Raw genomic sequence first — 23264 nt, 5'->3', positions numbered from 1 at the left:
AATCACCCAGCTGGGGGAGTAAGCGGGAACTAGCCTCTCCTACAAGAAGAATTAACAAACCACAGTTTGCCATCAGTGACAAAGGATAAATGTGTGTGCATTTCATTGTAAAAGGCATGCAATTTGTGTGGTGATTCTAGTCTCAAAAGAATGCGTTTGTCTGTGTGTGCTTGTATGTAGGGGAGGGGAGATATGTATTGCAAAGCTATGTCCAAACAAACAATTTGAGTTGCAGAATTTTTTATGTTCTATATAACTAGGTCTCTCCTTGTCCCGTACACAAATTCATTCTGTGAAAAATTACATATATGGATGTGGAATTTAGGAACACTACTAAGACTTCTGTAGTTTTGATCCCAGATGTGGTTTACCTATCAGGAGATATGCAGCTGATGATTAATAAAGTGGGTTAATACAGAGAATTGAACAAGTATATTACCTCACAACTCTTACCTGAATTAAGTATTAGTACTGCATTATAAATGTATTTCCTTGGAAGCAATGATATGCAATATTCATAGAGTCAGTTTAATATAATACCAATTAGCTGTTAGGCAATTAACTTACATCACTGTTTTTTTATAATTTCTCATAGTTTCAATTGAAATTCTTTGAAAAATAGTCAACTGATAGCAGAATGAAAAAAGTTAAAAATTAAGGCTACCAAAAAAATGTAGTTTAGACTGAAAAATGTGCATTGTGGTAGTCAAATTGTAACCAAAACAAGAATATAGTCTGTTTTATACAAGTATTTATGTGATATGAAAAGGGCCTATTTGAATAACGCTTTTTATAAACATTCACTGACATGTGGAGGGTTTATGAAATTTGAGTTTGGTATATTGGAAATTGTTCACCCAAATTCTGAAGGCGGGGGTACTGGGAAAACAGGCTGTAGTATAAGGAATTGCTCTGGCAAATTAAATTGGATGCTAACAGTTAGACCAGGTTTAAAACAAACCTGCTTCTATTCAACTTGTTCTTAGAATGGGGGCTGCAAAGTAAAGAAAGGAAAGAAATGTGCAAAATAAACCATGTGGATAATTATTATTGTTATATTTTGTTATATTCATGTCTAATGCTGATTTTTAAATGTGTGTTTTGATATTTGCATTTATATTGTAAATGAGCAGTTTTAGTGAGTATTTGTGATATTAATATGTAATGTAGACATTTTTATTATTTAACTGTTTAATTGATTAATTGACTTTTTAATGATTGCTCTTAGAATTAATTTAAGTAGCACTGCATAGTAGTTAAAACATTCTAAGGAAATCCAGTGTGCTGTAGATGAAAACACTTAATGTGTGTATTAAAGTTCATATTTACATGCATTCAAGAGTCTTACCTATATTTCAATCTGAGTTTATGATATTATGAACTTACTGGTGACTTTAGAAGTCCAGGACTATGTGGACCTTTGACTGGTTACTAGTTTTGGATGGTTGCATGGTTACACACATTTACATGTGTTTTTATACAAGTAAATTTAATTTATGACTGCCAAATGTAAATAGCTTTAGGTGTTAAAAATGTCACCATAGAAACTCCATATGTCACTTCAACTTTTATTTTGGGGGGGTTGTTAATTTAGCAAGAGAAGCTGTTGTTGGCATGGAAGTTAAATATAACATGCCTTGAAAGAGTAATATGTAATATGCTGTTTATCTTCTAGTTACAGCAGTACTTGAAATATGGCTGTTGGCGATTTCAATAGAAGCCCACTAAGACAGAAAAATTTAGCACTAAGGAAAAACTTCAATCATAGATTAAAATGTGATGCTGGAAGTAGTTTTGACTCTTCATTTTCATATGCTTCTACGTCTGTTGAAAGTCTTAATTTCCATGGGAAAATTATTTAAAACAATCTATATTGGAAATACGGTTTCAAAACTAAAGCCTCAGATCCTTACAGAAGTTCAGAAAATATATATATTTTAACTTAAATAATTAAAATGAAACATCTTAACCACTAATCAATAGATTTTTATTTGGTGTGCTCCAAAAACATCTAGAAAAAATGTTCTAGTTTCTCGATTTGAAATCAGATTGTAATGATCTGACTCCAAAATCACAACGTATAAATGTGTAAGTATTTACACAAAATGAAAGTAGGAAATCCTAATATTTGTCAATGATGCCCAAGACAAATGTATAAAATAGTAAATAAGGCATACGAGATTCTGACATCTTTGGTAGTTAACGGGATAACTCGCTGTGAAGGAAGAAGAGGAGATTCAGAAATTTAAAAAGTGTAAGCAGAATATTACAAATCTGCATGCAATAAAAAGTAAACGGAATACCTATAAATAAAAAAGTGTAAGCATAATATTAGAAATCTGCATGCAATAAAAAGTAAACGGAATACCTATAAATAAAAAAGTGTAAGCATAATATTAGAAATCTGCATGCAATAAAAAGTAAACGGAATACCTATAAATAAAAAAGTGTAAGCATAATATTAGAAATCTGCTTGCAATAAAAAGTAAACGGAATACCTATAAATAAAAAAGTGTAAGCATAATATTAGAAATCTGCGTGCAATAAAAAGTAAACGGAATACCTATAAATAAAAAAGTGTAAGCATAATATTACAAATCTGCGTGCAATAAAAAGTAAACGGAATACCTATAAATAAAAAAGGGTAAGCATAATATTAGAAATCTGCGTGCAATAAAAAGTAAACGGAATACCTATAAATAAAAAAGTGTAAGCATAATATTAGAAATCTGCATGCAATAAAAGGTAAACGGAATACCTATAAATATTAAGAGAATCCTGCAAGTTGCAGACCTTGAGAAGGTATGGTGTCATTTCAGTCTTGAGATCTGACTGTTGTATTACAGGTTTATGACAGAGAGGTGTAGATATGCCTTTCAAATGTTGGAAGTTTAATAGCTAGAAAACTAGACTCTCTTAAAGATATGCTTTGTGAAAAAAGACATGTTGCTATTAAGAGATACCTTGTAACTAAAGTCTCTCAGTGAAGAACTGATGTTGAAGGAATAACTGATGGGTCATTTGTAAAATGTATACAAATGCATAAGTGGTAAACTTGTGTCCAAGTTGCAGTGAAGTTATGTATGCTGATTAACCTGGCTGTTGGCCTTCTATGTTGCCATCCATAATCTTATATTCAAGAAGCCCATATAATGTGGCTACTCTGTTGAGTAGACAGATAATGCCCTGACTACATTACAGGCAATCAGAGTTTGGATATTAGCTTGGGCACTTGTAGGAGCTGGCAGGGGATGATGTGAGTGAGTGGCCAAGGCTTGATCAGCTATCTTGGAGGGAGGGAGGTGGATCTGGCTTGCCACGTGGATGATAACTAATAATAGCAATAGGGGACTAACCCCATGAATCTTGAGTCTATCAAGTTTACACTGCCATGTGTAAGATAGACGGGGAGTCAAGTTGAATACTCAGGAAAGCAACTGTTGTGGAACTCAGAAGAGGGGGAGGGGATGTTCCAATGGGGGAAAAGGGCATGCTACCCTCCAGGAGCAATAAAGCTGGCCACAATTCCTCCCACCTGACTATCATCCAGGCTGGAAAAAATGGGCTGCAGGGCTCTAGTTTGCTCAGGAATCCCCAGTTCCTTTGACCAAGGAGCAACTGGGCTAATTCAGTGCAGGTAAAGGAACCATCAGGCTTGGTCCTGCACCAAAGCTTACATATGGATGCTACTTCACAGTTCATTCTATTGCTTCTTCTTTCCATACTGCTACAGTGCATCACCAATACAGTCAATATTTGGAATTCTAAATGATTGTTTATTTAATTATGCTGATGGTTCAGTGAAATACAAAGTATAACATCAGGCCATTCTTAGCTTTATTTACATACCCTTTGTTACATTTTACATACATCCTGGGCTTATATACCATCCCACATTTAAAAGATATTTAATAAATCTCATTATCCTGTAATATAATTATATTTTTCTGGTTTACTTAATAAAATGCTTATTACAGAATTTATTGCTCACTTCCTTCATAACTATATATGCCCTGATTTGATATCCTTTGTTGTCTTTCTCTACATCCCCAGGTAGCTGGAATTCAGGTTGTCCAAGTCTTTGCTGAAGCTACAGCAATGCCTGCCTTTCCATTTGTTTTTGCCAAATTTGATGGTGTTCTTGGAATGGGCTATCCCAATGTAGCCATTGATGGCATCACACCAGTGTTTGATCGTATTATATCAGAACAGATTCTTCAGGAAGAAGTTTTCTCAGTATATTATAGCAGGTATGTCTTTTTAGGAATTAAATATTGACCTACGACTTAATACTTCTGATTACAATGTAATATTAGATACCTAGCAAGGATAGCGGTTCTTAAAAATTCAGCTTCAAACTAGATTTTTAACCCATCAATGAATCTGGGTATTCTTTCTCTTAAAGTGGAAAAAAACAGTCATTGACACAGCTTGTGTTTACTTAATATACTTTCACTATCTTGACCTAATGGATGAGCATTTACATAGGAATATTATACATTTCATACATGAACAACTATTGTAAATGGAAATGGTAGGAAAGGTTTATCAGTTTTTACAATAAACAAATAAATGTGCAATCTATATATTTACAAGCATTTTCACTCATAGATAATGTTATTTTATGGCTACAAATGATACTTTGATCTTTAAATTGGTATTGTAAAGCTTTTTGGCTAAAGTACAAATATAAATTGACTCCAATATTAACAAAAAAATACAGATTTTTAGCAGGCTGTTGATTAGATACCTGCTAATAGAAAGCTTCTTCCATTCTTTGTAAATGGTTAATTTTTGCCAGGTTTGTTGTAAATTGCCTTGTTCCAAGCAGAATATTCTAACGTCATAAAAAAAATCAAAATACATACACCAGGATGTAGTTGCAATGAGCATTTTGTAATTCTTCGGGGAAGTTTTTGAACAACGGCGATAAAAGATACATTGTTTTCTATTTGTCTTCTATGCATTGTGCATTTTTGAAATAGAAATCCTCGCCTGAAACCTGGTGGTGAAATAATTTTAGGAGGAACAGACCCAGACTACTACACTGGAGAATTTCACTATCTGTACACCAATAAGAAAGGATATTGGCAAATTGAAATGAAAGGGTGAGTTTAACATTTGATTAACAGAAACAAGCATTGGTTTTCTTATTTAATGACTTATTGAGGTGTGTGTGTGTGTGTGTGTGTGTGTGTGTGTGTGTGTGTGTGTGTGTGTGTGTGTGTGTGTGTGTGTAGTGACTTGTAAATTGTGCCCCTGAGTAAGGAGGCAGCTGGGCTTACCTAATAGCAGAATCTTACAATAGTAACATTTAAACGTTTTCTACTGTTACTGCAGCAGATTTACTGTAAAGTTACCAAGAATCAAACCAAGACCTCCAGATCTTACTAAGGTCTTTAGCTATATGAGTAAAAAGGTATTTGTGGTAATTATAGGCAGACTTCTTGAAATCTTTTATAAACTATTATTATTTTTTGTTTTTAATTTTAGCATTCTAATCTTTGGCAGCTAGATATTTTGTTCCATTTATACTTTACTCATGGCATGCTCCATTCTGTCTGACAGATAACACTGTTATTCTGGGATATCACTAATCATGTAGGTTGTTTTATGATACAGCTCATTCTACTGCAGTCAGCTTGCATGCTGTAGTCTGCCAATATTCTGTTCCTCAGTATTATGTTAAATTCTGTTATTCAGATGCGGTTTCTGTTTGTGAGAATGAATCTTAGAAACATTGAGATTTAATGTCAGCATGATAGCCTTCAAATGTTTTCCTTAGGACATGTCTTCCCATAGGTTCATAGGTTAGTACTAGGCTAACTGCCCTTGTGGGCCATTTTAAGCCTAGCCAATTACGCCATGTGAGAATCAAACCCTGCACCTTCTGTTTGCAAGGTGAACACCTTAACCATTATGCCAACTCCCCCCCCCCCCATGTTGCATTCCTAAGGAGCATAAAAAGGCAGTTTTCACTGATATAAAATTCTTAATTTTAACAAGAATATGGAGCTGGAACCAAGGAACTCCAAAACACCAAAGGATAGGAGTAGGAGAGGTACAAACCAAAAGTGGTCACAAACACCAAGGGTCCACAAGCGAATTTCACCAAAAAGATGTTTATTAAAAACTGAGCACTTTCATCAAAAGATATACAGACTTCTTCAGAGTAATACAAGTTAAAACAAAGAGCTCACTTATATACCTACATACTTAATTGCATGATATAACACACCCTCTACCTAATCAGCTGATGACAAAATGCTTTTTAAATAAGCAGTGAATATTATAAAATACATCAAAACAACCCTAAGCCACACAAACTCAAAACAAAAGTTATTTAAATAAAAAAACATAATTTAGTTTCTTACACTTGATAAGATTTCAATTTTAATTTAAATTTTAAGAATATGGGTCTGCTTTTTGAGTCAAGGCCCTATTGCAATTTTTGAAACAGATAACAACAAGGGTCACAGGGATTCACAGACATAATTTAGCTGTTGTTGCATCATTTTGACAGGTATCCAAGATGGATGAGTGGCAATTACCTGGCAGCAAAATATACAATGAACTGTATTTAGTCAGAGATTAATATTGTTTTTTTAGTTAGCATAGTCTACAGATTCCTTATACTCCAGTTTTTGTTAGGTTTTTGAACAAACAAATACATACACCTAATATGTAATATATATATATAATTACTTCATGAGATACTGAACACATAACAGTTAATCACAAAACAGTGAATACTTCTCTCACACTAAAAAAGCCCTATATATGTAAATCCAAACAGCAAAACTGGAATACTATTATGGTAAGGGTTAGGGTTAGGGGAAGAGTAGATATAGGGTTATGGCTAGGTTAGCACCATACATTTGTAAGGTGGGCAGGGGGCTTTGAGATAGGAAATACAAGAAGCTTTCAACTGGGAAAGTATCAAATAAATGTGTGCATGAGTACACAAGGGGGATACATATTATATAGACTCCATGAGATCTAGCAAAACATCAAATTCATTCATTCATTAATAACGGTTTGACATTACCTCTCATATTTACATGTAGTGCTGCTGGGAGATACAAAAGGAAGCTGCTGGTACAATAATAAAACACACATCTGACTGTAGCTGGGAAATTTCCTTTTGTTGAGGGTTGAACAGGACAGCTGTCTGCATCATATTGCAGGACATCAATATCACAGTGTGGGCATTTCTGCAGCTATAATATTTTTTCACTAACCCACTTTTATACAATACTAAGTCACATCTGCATAACTGACAGAAGCAATCTAATCAGCAAAATGACTTTTTTCCCCTCTATTGATACAAATTACCCATTTCTTCAGTGGCGTATGCCTTCTATTCTCTTTTAATTTATTCATTGTTTTATTGGGGGATTTTATAGGCAAATAACATGAACTTAGATGAGGTTCATCTGGCAAGAGCATGCACTATGTAGGTAATAAGGCACAGGAATGGTATGTTAGCAGACAAACCCATCTTGCTACATTGTATTCCTATAGATAAAGCATTTGTCTGCAAAGTGTACACACACAAACACACACACAGACGTGCACACACACACACACACACACACACACACACACACACACACACACACACACACACACACACACACACATGCGCGCGCACACGCGCACGCACACACGCACACACGCGCACACACACACACACACACACACACACACACACACACACACACACACACGAGATTACTCATGTGTGTGTCATATATAAATGTGTGTGTGTATATATACACAGACTCACACAGCTCATTGTATGATTACCTGTATTCTGCATTTGAACCCTGCCTTGCTTTTGATAGGTTTATACTAACACTGGAAAATGTGAACTTAGTTTTCCTGAGGCCTGATTATACCCCTTCATTTGCATGAAGCATATGGATGTGAAAATTGATTTTTTCATAATTTTTTTGTTCAGAATGCATTTCCCTAAAGGTGTATTTGTTGTAAAGTCCTTGTTGAATGGTAATTACTTCTGCTTTGTCTACACTGGCTGCTGCTTGGAGAAAAAATGGAATTCAATCATGCAGATTTTAAAGTACATTTTGCTTACTTTGTTTAGGGGACATTCGTTTAGATATTGTTAGGTACAGGCTGTTTTGTGTTAGTGCTAACTATTAATGTTTCATTTCATATGATGCTTTCACTGATATAGCTGGCTCTTCATGGCAGATGGACACAGTATGATTTAGTAGATGGCTGCATCTGAGCAGTGGTGCTGTGTTAGGCAACAGACATGGAGTTCAGTAGTGGACCCACTGTGGATGAGGGACAGTAATTTGGCAGAAGGCTGCATCTGAGCAGCATAGCTATGTTAGGTGACATTTGTGGTATTCAGCAGTGGTTCATTCATGGCAGTGGGACACAATATGATTTTGCAGATGGATGCAGGTAAGCAGTAATGCTGCATTAGGTGACAGTCCTGGTGTTCAGTAGGGCTGTTTTTATAATGCATTAATAGTGCTATTGATGTAATCCTATCATTTGCATGGCTCCTGCACACCACAGGTAGTTTAAGTGCACTAAACTTATACTGGCACTAGCCAGAGTAAGCTGGACATCCTGAACTTATGTTTACCTTGTTTTTATGCAATATCTGGAGCAGTAGCCCTATGGACTGTGTACCATGCCTACGACTCTGGCCCAAAGATACATATGAAAAAAGTATAGAATGACAGCAACAGTTTTAACTATTAATAAAGAGAACATATTTGACAGCATTATAAAGCATGCATGCTCAGGAATAGTCACTCTGGGTATCCAGGTATGCAGACCTGCATATTCACTGTTTAAGCCCTTGCTGTGTTCAATATGAACCACAGTCAAGAAAGAAATTCCATTTTAACAGCTGGTGACTTACTATAAAACTTAAAATATGAAAAGTGTTCAGATTATCTTAAAGTGTTAACTGCACTGACCTTAATCTTCAGGAGCAAGGACTTACATACCTAGTTGAAACATTTTGCTTCATTAGAATCCAGCTCTTTAAGGAAAAGAGAAATTTAAATGATTCACTGTATTATATTACTCTATGTTATATGCTGACTATTTTCTTATGTCTTTCCTTAGTGTATATGTTGGTGTAGAGTTGCTATTCTGTTCCGATGGTTGTTCAGCTATCATTGACACTGGGTCATCCTTTATAACTGGCCCTGCTGGCTATGTCTCCGCCCTGATGAAAACAATTGGAGCTACTGAACTTGCTGAGGGAGAAGTAAGTAAGAAGAATATCTACTTATCTTATAATATAGCTTTTGCGGTTTAAATATTTGTAGTACAGCTGGTGCAAGACTAGTTTACTAAAGCAAAGCATGCCAGAGCAACCATAAAAGCACAAGCATTGCACATGAATTGCTTTCCTCACTCTATACCCCAGTGGAAGGGGCTCTGCTTCTTGTACCTGTCAAACTAATGTGATCAACTTGGAAATTCATCAACTTAGCAAAGAGGTTTTTTTTGTAAGAGAAATAGACTGATGCAGTTTTCTTAATCATAGACTATTAGTTAAAGTTAATCATTAAGGATAAAAAAGTGAATGAAACTTCGAAAAAAGTATGTGGAGAAAAAGCACCACCAATATTTATACAGGGGAGGGGATGACCTGTACCCCCCTATATAACAAGCAATGAAGCCACAACACTTTTGGAGTAAATTTTAATTATTTGTCAGAGAGCCTCCATCAAAGATGAACAGGCTTTGATATAACAAAGAGTGACCACTCCCAGGTAATTAAAATGGTGTGTTTTAGTCAAAGATGACCATAGACAAAAAGACATTAAATTAACAAATTCCAGCTATATTTGTAAAATATTTAGATTCCTTTTCAGAGAAATATATTCATTCTTTTCTAGTGAGTCTACAGAAGACTTCCTAATTTTTTTTTTAAATATAATGTCTCTGCATCTCCAGTAACTAGAATTATATAGCAGAATAATGACTCAGATTCTGCCCTAGTCATTAAATCATGAATTATCCAAGGCATTCAATCTAGGCAAAGTATAATCCATACCTAATGTTCAGTTAGAATGGATTCTGAATTGTAAGGACAGAGGACAAAATGTATTCACTTGCATGTTAGCATTACAGTCTTTTATCACTTACTACTACATAGCCTTACTAGCTTGAAAAAATGTGTTTGTACATTTTACACACACACACAAAGTATTAACTATACATCTGATACCTTTGGCACACAGCTAACTATAATCATTGTGTGTACGCATTTATTCTAGACAAATTTGTGCAAAAATATGATATTTAAGAAATTCTTACAGAAGTACTTCTTCAGTGCTGCATATTCCTAAAAAGTATTTTGATCTAAATATAGTAATTAGTAGCTGGCATCATTTGCAGTTTGCCACCATTCGGAGTGAGAAGGATGAATACACAGTTTGCACAAACTGTGAATTATGAATCTATAAGATTTCCGAGCTTGAGACAGGTCAAGTAACTCTGGAGCTATCTTAGATACAATACATTTCCCTTCAGGTCTTTCAATATATTTCCCTTCAGGTATTTCATGAACCCATGATGCAGAGAATTTAGGATAATGAAGAAACTACTCAGAGAACTTGACGAAGAAAAGGTGTAAGAGCAGATTGTTTATTAGAGCACTAGTTACAGAAAACATTTTGAGGAAATCTGTCCCACAAGTCTGTCTCCTGGAATCAGTTCTTAAACTCCATGGTTTTCATTGTTATAGCTATAAGGCCCATCACACCAAGTACATATACTTTTTTGGTTGTTTCAGAGGAATAATATTCACTCTAATGGCTGCTACCTAATCGATGAATAGTGCCCTCCAACTATATTAGCTCAGTTACATACATTTCCTACTTTAGTTACCTTTTTGCTGTTTGCTAAGTCAGTGGGAATGCTGATCACAGGTGACATTACTCAGATTTGATCCAGGTTACCCAGAATACACAGAAAAATAAATGTGACAATTGCCATTCAGCATCAGTCAGTTCCAGCTCCATGGTACAGAGGGCAAAAGGCAGTCTATGACCCATATAACCTTTGCATTAGAGTAGCTGGCTGGATGCAGGGGAAATGAAAAGCCAAAGCTGGACTGACCATCTTTATATGAGACAGTTTCTAATTATAATGAATCAATATTACAAGCATATTTCATAGTCCTTTAAAAGTACTGTAGTGTTTGCTCAGACATAAGTTTTGATCACCTGAGGAAAACAATTAAGCACATATTCACATTCAAAAAAAGTATACAATTTCCTAACAAGCGAATGTTACTGATTTGTCAAAAGGTATACAATTTTAATGAAACAATGTACTCACCTGGCAAAAGAAACATTTGAATTTGCCTGATTTTAAACTTTTAATATGCAACACCGAATACAAGTGTCCAAGCACTCTACTTCCTCCTCTGGTCAGATTATTCTATGGTCACTTGTATAGGTTCATAAGGTCCTACCATGCTTATTATAGCTAGAGGGTACTTGAGACACTTAACCATATAATCCTTGCAATGATTAGACTAGACTAGCTTAGGATGGGGGCTCATTCGTATTAATGCCTGGCATGAATGTACAGTTACCTATGCAGTAGACAGAGTCTGCTTTAAAGATTTTTGAGGGTGGTACTGTGCTTGATGTGCAGGGGCAGTCTATTCCAAAGGTGGGTGATGATTGTGTAAAGAACCTATCGTTCCAGTAGGCATTGTTATCTTAGTCTTACTCTTTGAGCTGTTTGACCTATGTTGAAAAGCAAGGGGTCTTTCATAGCATAAAATGCAAGCCAATACTCTCAGTGCAAAACAATGAGTAGAAAAATAGAGACTGTTGGGGTAGCGTAAACCATAGGCTTTCCTAGTTAGGAGCATTTGGGGTCTTTCAAGTCATACAAGGTGCTTATATAGGTACATGCCAAATAAGGCAGTGTATTCAATCATGAGTCTGATAACACAGCAGTAAATCAGGAAAGTGAGACAAGGGCATCCTTGTACCAAGAGGAGTTGCCATAACAGATATGGTCGGCAAGGCAGGACAACTTTCTGGCCACAGTTAAAAGCTTATTTTCAACATGAGTGTGAAGGTCTTCAATAATGTGGACTATTTTACCAGTAATACCAGTGATATGATGAGATAAAGGGATAGGGATCGTGATATGATGAGATAAAGGGATAGGGATCGTGATATGATGAGATAAAGGGATAGGGATCGTGATATGATGAGATAAAGGGATAGGGATCGTGATATGATGAGATAAAGGGATAGGGATCGTGATATGATGAGATAAAGGGATAGGGATCGTGATATGATGAGATAAAGGGATAGGGATCGTGATATGATGAGATAAAGGGATAGGGATCGTGATATGATGAGATAAAGGGATAGGGATCTTACAAAAGGTAACTATGCTGTACTTAAGTCTGATCTAGGCCTTACTGAATAATTTAGTTATATTAGCAGTGAGATGACAACAGCAGCTAATATGTTGTCATCTGCAAACTTGGTTATCCATAGTCCTTTGATGGCTGATTTTCTCTTAGTAGTAAATGCCAAATGGGGGAGAACCCAAGGCTGAACCTCGTGAGATGTGCTACTGATGCTTTCTGCAGTTAGAGCAGATTTAATCTATATGGACGATACAAATTCAGCCCATAAGTCAATTAGCAATCCAGCAGACAATGTAAGTGTTAATGCTAAGACTAAATTGTTTGTTTATGATAACTGTGCAAGTAGGTGTCAAATGTATTAGCAAGTTCAAGATAGGCATTATGGATAGTCAGGTCATCAAGAAAAGCCTCTACAATCTTGCCAAAAAAATGACTGGCTAGGTTCACCAAATATGACCTATCTTTACAAATCCAAATTTATTAGTGTTGAAGGTCTGGTAGTCAGTTATGTAGCTGTCAGTTTATTCAGTGATAGTAGTTTACAGGTAATGCTTGTGAGACTGACGAGCCTATTGTTTCCATGGTATGTTTTATGACTGTTCTTGTGGAGGGGGACATTTGCAGCCTTTTTCCGAGTTTCAGGTATATAGCCTATGGAGAGACTAAGGTTAAACAGATTTGGAGAGTTTGGACTATGCAGTTTTTATATTTGTAAACAGTCTGGAACACTATCAGGAACAATGGAGCTAGTGCTCCTTGAGTTTGGAAAGAGTATAAACCATTTGAAGAAAGTTGTTAACAGGTAGAACAATAAAGGGGGAAGAGAATGTGGTAGGTATTAAGTCGGTATCAGGAGGAATAAAAAAAGGACGCTGTTATGTTTAACAATCATTAAAACTTTTGAAATGACAAATCACTTAACCTCTGGATAAACAACAGGAATTAGTTGAGTGATGTGACAAGAATTTTTTTCTGGCACCAGGAACTTAGATATTCAAAATTATTTTTTATACTAAGAAAAATACTTACAATATTAATATGTTTTATCGTTAATTAGTTGTAATACATGTATGGTTAAATTATAGCAAATTTGTCAGTAAATGAAACCTAGGAAAAAATCCAAAGTTTAAAGAAATAGAAATATTAAAAAAATTAAAGGATCAGTCCTTTATGATTAATGAATTTGCTACCTCTACAGGTCATAGAAAACATTATTTTGATTACCTTTAAAGCTAGTCTTGATGACTTGATAGGCAGTCAAAAATGTATATCAGAATTGCCATGTACAGTGGTACTCAATTTGTGAGGTGAGCACTTTTAAGTTCTTGAAAAGGAATGCATTAAGTTTTAAGTATAGCAACATAAATATTTATAAGTTTTTTGCTTTTTTTTTTTCTTACATAAAAGGAAGTATTTTTTCTCTCAGATACAGTGCTGTTGGAACTGATTAAAGTCCCAGGGGTATGGCAGGTACAAGCCCTGCCAGAGAAACTCATCTTGGCATTACTGTTCCCCATTATATACCTTAAAAGTATTATAGAGAAAATAAGAGTCTCTTAAATTGTAATTCATGTCTCATTTTAACAAATTTCCATTTTTATACAAAGAGATACCATTATTTGGGATAGAAAAGGAAACAAAATGATGTGAATAAAATCAAAAAAACATTATTATGTATTGGAAGACATTAGTAATATAATATATGCGTTTATTAATATTTTAGAATATATAATGAAAACAAATAGAAATCTGCACTTTCCTAATGGCATACTAAAACTTTTTTTTAAATCTACAAAACATATCTAACAGTCAGAAATGCAGGCACTTTATTACAAAAAAAAAAAAAAAAAGACAAAGTGGCATCGCTCTGATCTCACAATTCAGTTTCATTTATTAAAATGAATGCCAATGAGATTGCCATTTACACTTTTGCAAAACTGTTTCAGTTTTATATTACACAATTGAGGATCTTCATGTATATTCAATAACATCACAATTGAAGCTTGAAATTAATTGAGCTGTTTGAAATCTTAGTCATCATAAAAAAAAGCCATTCAAGAAAATGCTGGTTCTGAAATACATATATACGTTCTAAATGGAGATTTCCTACAGTTTATGTTTCATTTTTAAAGTTCTTAAATACAAAGATTTAAATAGCTTTGATATTATGATGCTTCATTTACTATCCACACAACTGACATTTTTTAAAAAGGAAAATGTGTGTTGTAATGGCATCTTTTACCTACTGAAAAACCTTTATCCCGAAAGAAATGAAAGAATTACCAATCAACCTACAAATAAATGGACTGACATGCATTGCTAAAATAATTGGACCAGAAAGTCACGTGTAGTTTACTTTGGTAGGCTTTTAAAAGAAAATGACCATTGCATCGTTAGATGTACATCACATGTCAACTTCGGGTCAGGTTCTGCATATGACCATAAATCTAATCAGCTTAATGTGGGCTACAACCCAAATACTAAATTAATGATTTCATACTTGGGGAGTAATCTGGAAAATAGTACATATATTTATCAATATAGGTTTATTACATTCACTTTATTGAAGCAGTCTATAAAAATAAGGAGATCATACTTTAGATTTCAGAAAATTAAACATTATTGAGAGGTGCAATTGTTAGTAGCACTTTAAAGTGCTTGATTATTTCCTTTTTCATGGTTGATGATTGATTATTAAACATGAATACACAGTAATTATTTTTTAATAAATGGACAGAATATTGCCCTATTAGATGTCAGTGTGAGGCTTCCTATTTCATAGGTTCATAGGTTAGTACTAGGCTAACTGCCCTTGCAAGCCATTTTAAGCCTAGCCAATTATCCCCTGTGAGATTCAAACCCTGTACCTTGTGTTTGTAAGGCAAACACCTTAACCATTAGGCCACCCTCCCAACCCATATTAAGAAATAACTAATATCACATATTAGTTATTTCATTATTTCATTTGCTATTACATAGAATCAATGAATCTGCAAGAATTAAATATATTATTTGAGTGGAAGTAAAAATACTTTCACAGAAAACCTCACTTTTAGATTTTGTTAACTGGGTCAACACAGATGTGCATAGATACACAGTTAAGTACAACAAGTGTCAGAAGTTAATTTAGGGAAATATTGGGGAAACAGTCAACTAGCCTACCTGATTTGTTATAAGCTAATTTATAACTTAAAATATACTAAATAAAAATGAAATAATGTTAGGGACTGATGTTTTAAAAAGTCTCTTAGAATGTTAAAAAGGTACCCCATTTTGTTGAATATTAAAAAAATAAAGTTATATAGTATGAAATCATGTTCTATAACAGTATGTTTTTCTAATGGTTCAAGAGTATTATCTTGGTATCAGTGTTCCATGAACCAAATTCCCAAGTGTGCAGGTAGGTTGCTAGATTGGAGTTTTAATGCATTCTTCATTTATAAATTAAGGAAAAAGGATCTTACGTGGCTTATATGGAGTATAACATGTTATAAGTAGTCACACTTTTAAATTCATTTTAAAAGATGTGGCAGTCTCAAATTATAATTTAAATTTAAACAAGTCATGCATATTTCCCCTCAATCCTATAGGGCATAAAGAATTGTACTTTCCTATGAGTGAGATCAAAATAAATTACCAGATAAAATATCTAGGAATAATATTTACTTCAGACTTCAAAGATATTATAAACAATAACCTACTAACTACATGGACTAGTATTCAAAACGATATGGATAGATGGAAGAACATTAATATGTCTCTACTGTCAAAAGCTAGTGTTGTCAAGATGAATTTTCTACCAAGAATACTCTTTCAATTAAATGCTACCTTTTCAAATATTCCCCAAAATTTCTTCCTTGCCATGGAAAAAGCTATATCAAGATTCTTATGGTATCCCAAATCTACCAGAATTAAATATGCAAAACTTGTACTCGCCAAAGATAAGGGGGGATTGGGGTTACCTGATTTTAAGCTTTACTATAGTATAATTACTGTATACAGACTAATACAAATAATAAACTATGACTCATATATAAATACTTGGACACCCCAGTGGACCAAAATCTGGTATGAACAGTTGAAATCCCTTGGCTGTAATATCACATCCTTACCATTCTTGAATTTAAACCTGGCTAGCATATGCACGAAGAATTTACACCCACTAATTAAAAACATGATTCTTACAACACAGAAACTATTTAAATCATTGCAATTAGCTGACGCTTTTGCCCTTATACAACCATTACACCTGAATCCTAATTTACTAATAAATAATAAACCAGTAAATCTAACAAACTACCCCCTGATAAAAGATTACACAATATGGGATATAGACCAATGGAAAGACTCTAACACGGGGCAAATGAGACTTGAACTCAAACTTCCTATGAAATACAGTATTATACTTAACCAACTTCATCATCTTATAAATGCCAAATTCTCACAAATATACACTGACTTACAGAACATAGATTTAGTTAAATTAATACTTGAAAATCTTGCGATTAAAGGGAAAGCAATTTCTAGGACTTATAAAATTGTAATGAGTGCAAAACATCAGAATTCTTTATTATTTTCAAACTATTGGCAAACGAAAAATCAATCACTGACTGAAGAAAATAAGAAACTAGCCATTGAAAATACAATCAAATTCCTTCCTTTCAAGAAGCTGTTATATACACAAATTATGGTAAATAACAATCTATATTATACCTTATCTAAATTAAATAAATTAAATCCTAACTTTTCGCCTATATGCCCCCATTATCCAGATCAAGCAGCTGATATTTTACATGTCATATGGAACTGTACTAAAATACACAGCTTATGGTGTTCCTTGAGAGTAAGATTAGAGAAGATGGGATATGAAAAATCAACCCTTACTTGGGAGCAGCTATATTGTACATTAATATCAATCAACTCCCAAAAATATTAAAACATGTCTTTATTACTATGTGTGCCCTTATTAAATTCTTTATTACAAAGAATTGGAATGTCATGTCACCAATTACATGGGAAAATTTTAGCAATCTTGCTATCAAATATATCTCATCTCACAAATTAATTTATTCAAAAACAAAAAACAAATGCTATTACCAAAAATATTGGGGTTACTTGCTAAATATAATTCTTGACAAATAAAATTTGCCTACAAATTGTCATGAAAAGCTAACCTTTAAATCAGAAATGAATGTAGTATAACCAGTCTTTCTTGCATTATCTCCTTTTTCTTAGTATATGTGTAACTAGATATTTTCCCTAAACATACAAATAAATGGTCAAATTTCTATTTTTACTTTATATATAGACTATCCCCTTTCTAACTATCCCTTATGAGACCAAATGAACATAAGTATTCTCATACTTTACTTGACGATGTAGTGACTTCTTGTGTATATATTGTATATATATATATATATATATATATATATATATATATATATATGTATATATGTGTGTGTGTGTGTGTGTGTGTGTATATAATTTTCTTGGAATGAGATTGTTGTCTGTTTTCTTTAGAAAGGTATTTGTGTTGTTTATTTGTGTTTTTGAGTTACCGTATTGTTGTTATTATTTGAAAAAAGAAAATTGAAATAGAGATTTTGGAAAAAAAAAATAGATGTGGCAGTATGATACAAGCTCTGCGTATCTGTACATGGGAAACCTTTCACTAGTGGATTCTTTAGTGCATTATCCAGTCATGTGAAACCACAGCAAATTTACCATGTACCATATATTACAGCTCTGGTCTTCCCTTTGTTAGTCTAATGCTTACAATAAAGAGCATAAACTGTCCATTTCCATATTTAAATCATTATTAAGTCAGAATGTCCTGGGTAACTTCTAGTAATGACCTTAACATCATTACTCAGTAGGTGTGCTTCTCTTACTTGTCTTCATGATAATGACAATAAATGGGGGTCTGGAAGGCTAAGATATCTCACTGAACTGCTGCATAAGCTGACTTCTCAAACAGAAGTCGGTGCATCTCATTCTCATGAAACACAAGGGAGTTTGTAAAGGTTACACTAGTTATCTGTCATATAGGAGGGCTGAAGTCTGCATTGTTGCCATATCATGGACATCAAGATGGGTGTCTCACAACATCTATTTGGGATTGCTATTTCCTCCCAAAACCCTTTCTGTCAGGCTTATGTTTGATAGCTATTGGTTTTAACAAGCAGTGCTGTATATCAGTAATAAGGATATAGTGCCTCATCTGTGAAATAATGATGAGCGTATAGCACCACATTCTTTTTTCTGCAAATCAATCCAGCTAGAACACAAACGAAATGAAAAAAAAATGCTGCATGTCTAAGAACTTTATATTTTCCAGACATACACACAAACACACACACACACACACACACACACACACACACACACACACACACACACACACACACATGCACACGCACACGCACACACGCACACGCACACACACCTCAATAAGTCATTTAAGAAAACCAATGCTATCATGAATGCATGTACACACATGTACACATCCACACACAAAATGTAGGCATTACTGTCAGAGAGCCCAAAGCCTGCTCTTCTGCACAGGGTCACTACCAGTAGCCCATTCTTGTAGTGCTATCCTGAAATGAACCACAACTGCATCTTCATTCTGCAAAACAAAGGCATACCATCTGCTGACTAAGCACATCACATTCTTTACCAAAACCAGTGGAAAAGACAATGGCTGATATATCAAAACCCTTTATATTTACTGTCCTAGTTAATGTACAGTGGTGGCTTACCAATTCCACAGCTTAAGTCCTAGAAATAAGTGCATTGCCCAAGTGTGGTTTTCTTTTATCACTAGCATACATGCTTACTCACCTTTATAGAGCAGTGACTAGCCATTACCTCACCACCTAATGCTGTGTTTTGGAACACAGAGACGTTATCCCCATTTATCGTACCATCACCTACTCACCACTTTTACTTTAACCCATCGCTCATTACATTTGTCACTTTTATAGACTGCTACCTTCCTAGACCCCAAGAAATCATCATAATCATTGTATCTCTCTCTTTAAAGTATAAGCCAATACAAGCTTAACGATTTTTTTTATAAACTAAAAAAGTTACTGCTTCTCTAGGAACATTTCAACAAATGTCCATAAGGTAACCATTTTGTTAACATTCCACGTGTAAGTAAAATGACCATGTTAAATTGTTTGCTTTTTATCTCAACACAATCATATCACATAATACCATGATGCATGCACAACCCTCCAATTAACAGCTATTTGCCAAGGATACTGAATAGTTAATGAGCTCATATTCTAAAATGACTACAATTAATAAAAGAAATGCCTATATTTCACTTTGTACCACTATCATTTTTGAGTAGTTTAAAAAAATTGCTTAAAACACAGCCATTTCATTTAAATTTTTCATGAGTACATTAAGCACAACATTTCATACGTTGCTACAACTGCTATTTCCTGTGGCAGGCAGTGCCAAAAGAGCTTGTTTTCATCATGCAAACTAATCTCTTCTAGAACAATTGCAAAATTTCCACGTGTCAATGACCTATAATTGTAATAGCTGTGCATTACAATGTTACCATATACAACTGAAAGTGTGTTCAAATTCGTGAGCCAAATACATCGGACAAATGTTGCACCCTAACTTTGATAATCTTCATTATTTTAGCATTGCATTTGCAGCTTAGTAGGTGGCCTTACAAAGCAAAGGCCATCTCCCTAGGGTGAACAATGGCAGGTGCCTCTTCTTTTACTGTCCATGTGCTTTTATGTAAATGGTATATGAACTATGGTATAATCAATATTTCATGTAACCTGGTACTTACTTCCCTACTTTTTATTGTAGTCAGTAATAATACACTGCAAAAAGCTAATAAAGCTTATTTAAGTTCTGTCTGTCCCTTGGACATACTGAAAACAAGCCTGTAGATGTGTTTGAGAAGCCTTTCCTACTTTTGTTGCATCTTTTGGCTTTTTCCGGTTAGGGGTCACCACAGCGGAACTCCGGTCCGCTAATGATTGGCAGCAGATTTTACATGCCGAGTTGCCAGCTCTGATGCACAACCTTCAATGAAGGTACGCCCATTCATGCATGTCTCCATACAGAAGATGCTCTAGCTGAGAATCGAACGGGACAACGTCTTACTGTGAGGCGACAACGCTACCGCAGCACCACCACCGATCATAATTTTTGTAGTGCATGAAGTTTTAGCTTGTTCAATGAATGCGTTTGAGAAAAAAAGTTTAGACATGAAGTGCTTACAGCCTTTAAAGCTGTCAGAGGCTTAACATTGCACAAAGACAGCAACCAGTAGCAGTGTATACTTCTGATCAACCAATTACTTTAGAAAGTATTAAACACTACACTCTGCCACATTTTTTGCTTTTTTCTTGTGTGGCTTTCTGTTTCTGATCTGTGGTGGCTGTCCTGTGTGCTTTAGCACTCAACAGCTTTAAAGACGCATTACAATAGTTATACAGCTCCCTACTGAAATCCCGGCACTCAAAAATCTGAGTGCTGGCAGACTTAAAAAAATAGATCACAAATCTAGGAGAACAAATCTAGAACATAACTCTTCTCCTTTAAACTTCTTTTTGCAGGGGGGCAAGCCCCCTCTGCACATTCCAAACTTACATATAGCAACTATGAGATCACCATACCTCAGAGAAAACAGAATATTCCAGGGAAATGGCCATCTCAGACTTGATATGTAAAAGTCCATTCTTTCTGCCATTCAGTCTCTGTTTCAGGACACACTCTAGTGGGATATGCACAGGAACTATATATTGTTGCAGATTTTGGAGTGTAGCCTGCATGCTCCATCATTTATATATATATATATATATATATATATATATATATATATATATATATATATATATATATATATTACTATTATTATTATTTTGCAGACAATACAACACAACTTCACATTACTAACAACTTGTGAGTTTATGCCCAAATAATAGTCTTGTATTTATATGTTATGCCATGCTAAATACCTGTGCATGAAGATTTAACATCAAGAGTTACCTTAAAATAGTCGGATATCCACTGAAACTTATACATATATACAGATTCACAGTTGAGCAGTGCCCCAAATACATGAATCTAATATAACCATATATATTTCACTAAACATGTATTAACTGCCTTACCTTTTTCCTGATATCCATTACATTCTTTTGATGATGGGCCTGACAAGTAGATTTCTTAAATATTTGTACAACTTTGGTAGGCATTAAAAGGTTGCATCAAAAAAAATAGACAAACGCCCTTCATGATAAGCTCAATGTCACTAAATGACTGAAATAAAATAGCAGATTAGATAACTGAACGAAGAACAATGTTATAATGCAAAATCTGTCCTGCTTAGTATAACTGATTCAGTCTTTTTGGTTGGCATTATTATATTCAGATTAGCCCAGAGCTCTTGACATTCCTTTTAATCAAATTGTAAAATGCTTCATCCTTATGTCTACACGTCTTGTTTATAGACACACACACACACACACACACACACACACACACACACACACACACACACACACACACACACACACACACACACACACACACACTCACTTTCAACAGTTTTGTGAAAGGTGCCAATCAGCTTCATTATTAAAAAGTGGCAGGAGAAAAACACTTTTTCAAGTTTAAAATAATAGGTGAAAGTAAGGAGGCTGGAAATTATTACTCTACGAATGAAGCATTTATTTTGAAATACAATAGTTTACATTCTCATGTTGTGAAACTGTTTTACTTGATAACCAAATCATAGTTATTATTTTAATGATTTTTATCTGAAGTATTTTTTAAGTATAGCTGCATGCAGAATTGTATCTAGTTTTGTACCAACATGAATAGGGTCTATATTAGAACATCGAATATTTAACAGTTCGAATCACTAAAGGTCGACCTTTAGTGATCGAACTGTTAAAACATCGAATGTTCAGAAAAAAATAACAATAAAAAAAACTAAACGGTGTAGGCAGGGGGGCAAGCCCCCAAGCACCCCCTCAGATTCAACATTGTCGGCTTTAGAGAATGTAATATAGACCCCATGAATACATATGCAGTGAAGCTTCAGGGTCTCAGTAAAATGATTTAGCATGCTAAATGTATGGTTTTGTTATTATACAAAATGATGTTTGCATCTTAGTGTGGCTTCCAGATCAGTATAAAAAGGTTAATGCAAGCTTTGTGAATTACCACATTTTATAGAAACATGCTTTAAATGTCAGTATAAGATGATATTCCACCATTCATTTTTCTCTCCCTCACACGCAGTACCTTGTAGATTGTGGAAGAATTGATACAATGCCCAGCATTTCCTTCCACCTCGGGGGCAAGGACTTCATGCTAACAGGAGAAAACTACATATTAAAGGTAAGGTTTTTGAGCTTCTGCAGTTTGAATCACCTATTTCTTGTTTTACAGACACAAACCAAGCAGGTCAGCAAGTCGATTGTAATGTATATAAAATTCTTACTCCCTGGAGAATGACACACACCTGCACTGCTTGCCTATTAGTATTCAGTTTTGGTCAGGAGCCAGAGAGTTAGGCGTCCTTCATCATTCAGGACCATTTACAGCTAGGAGTCTGACAGTTACACAAACCTTGCCTCTCAGTAATATTTATAGTTGCCAGATAGTAAGGAATTATTTTCCCTTCAGCACCACTTATGATTAGGAGTCAGACAGTTATGCATGCCTTGCCTTCCGATATCATTCAACCCTATTTAGGGTTAGTAATCAAATAGTTGTACACCTCTTGCCTTTTAATTTATGCATTCCTTGTATTTTAGTGTCATTTATGATAACAGATCAAATGATTAATCTCCCCTTGCCTTTCAGTATC

General features: G+C 34.6%; 1 protein-coding gene across 1 annotated transcript in view; it reads left to right on the top strand.

Moving 5' to 3' along the window:
• Nucleotides 1-23264, top strand: part of LOC122805961 (renin-like) — a 109244-nt gene that overhangs the window by 80015 nt on the left and 5965 nt on the right. Inside the window, exons 5-8 of the mRNA XM_044076202.1 lie at nt 4054-4250; nt 4986-5108; nt 9115-9259; nt 22694-22792. Coding sequence (XP_043932137.1) covers nt 4054-4250; nt 4986-5108; nt 9115-9259; nt 22694-22792 — 564 coding nt within the window. The remainder of the gene's footprint in view (nt 1-4053; nt 4251-4985; nt 5109-9114; nt 9260-22693; nt 22793-23264) is intronic.

Source organism: Protopterus annectens, chromosome 7.part0 (assembly GCF_019279795.1).
Source record: "Protopterus annectens isolate FY-2018-M chromosome 7.part0, PAN1.0, whole genome shotgun sequence".
In the NCBI taxonomy this organism is placed as follows: domain Eukaryota; kingdom Metazoa; phylum Chordata; order Ceratodontiformes; family Protopteridae; genus Protopterus; species Protopterus annectens.
This window is presented reverse-complemented; position numbering and strand designations above follow the sequence as displayed.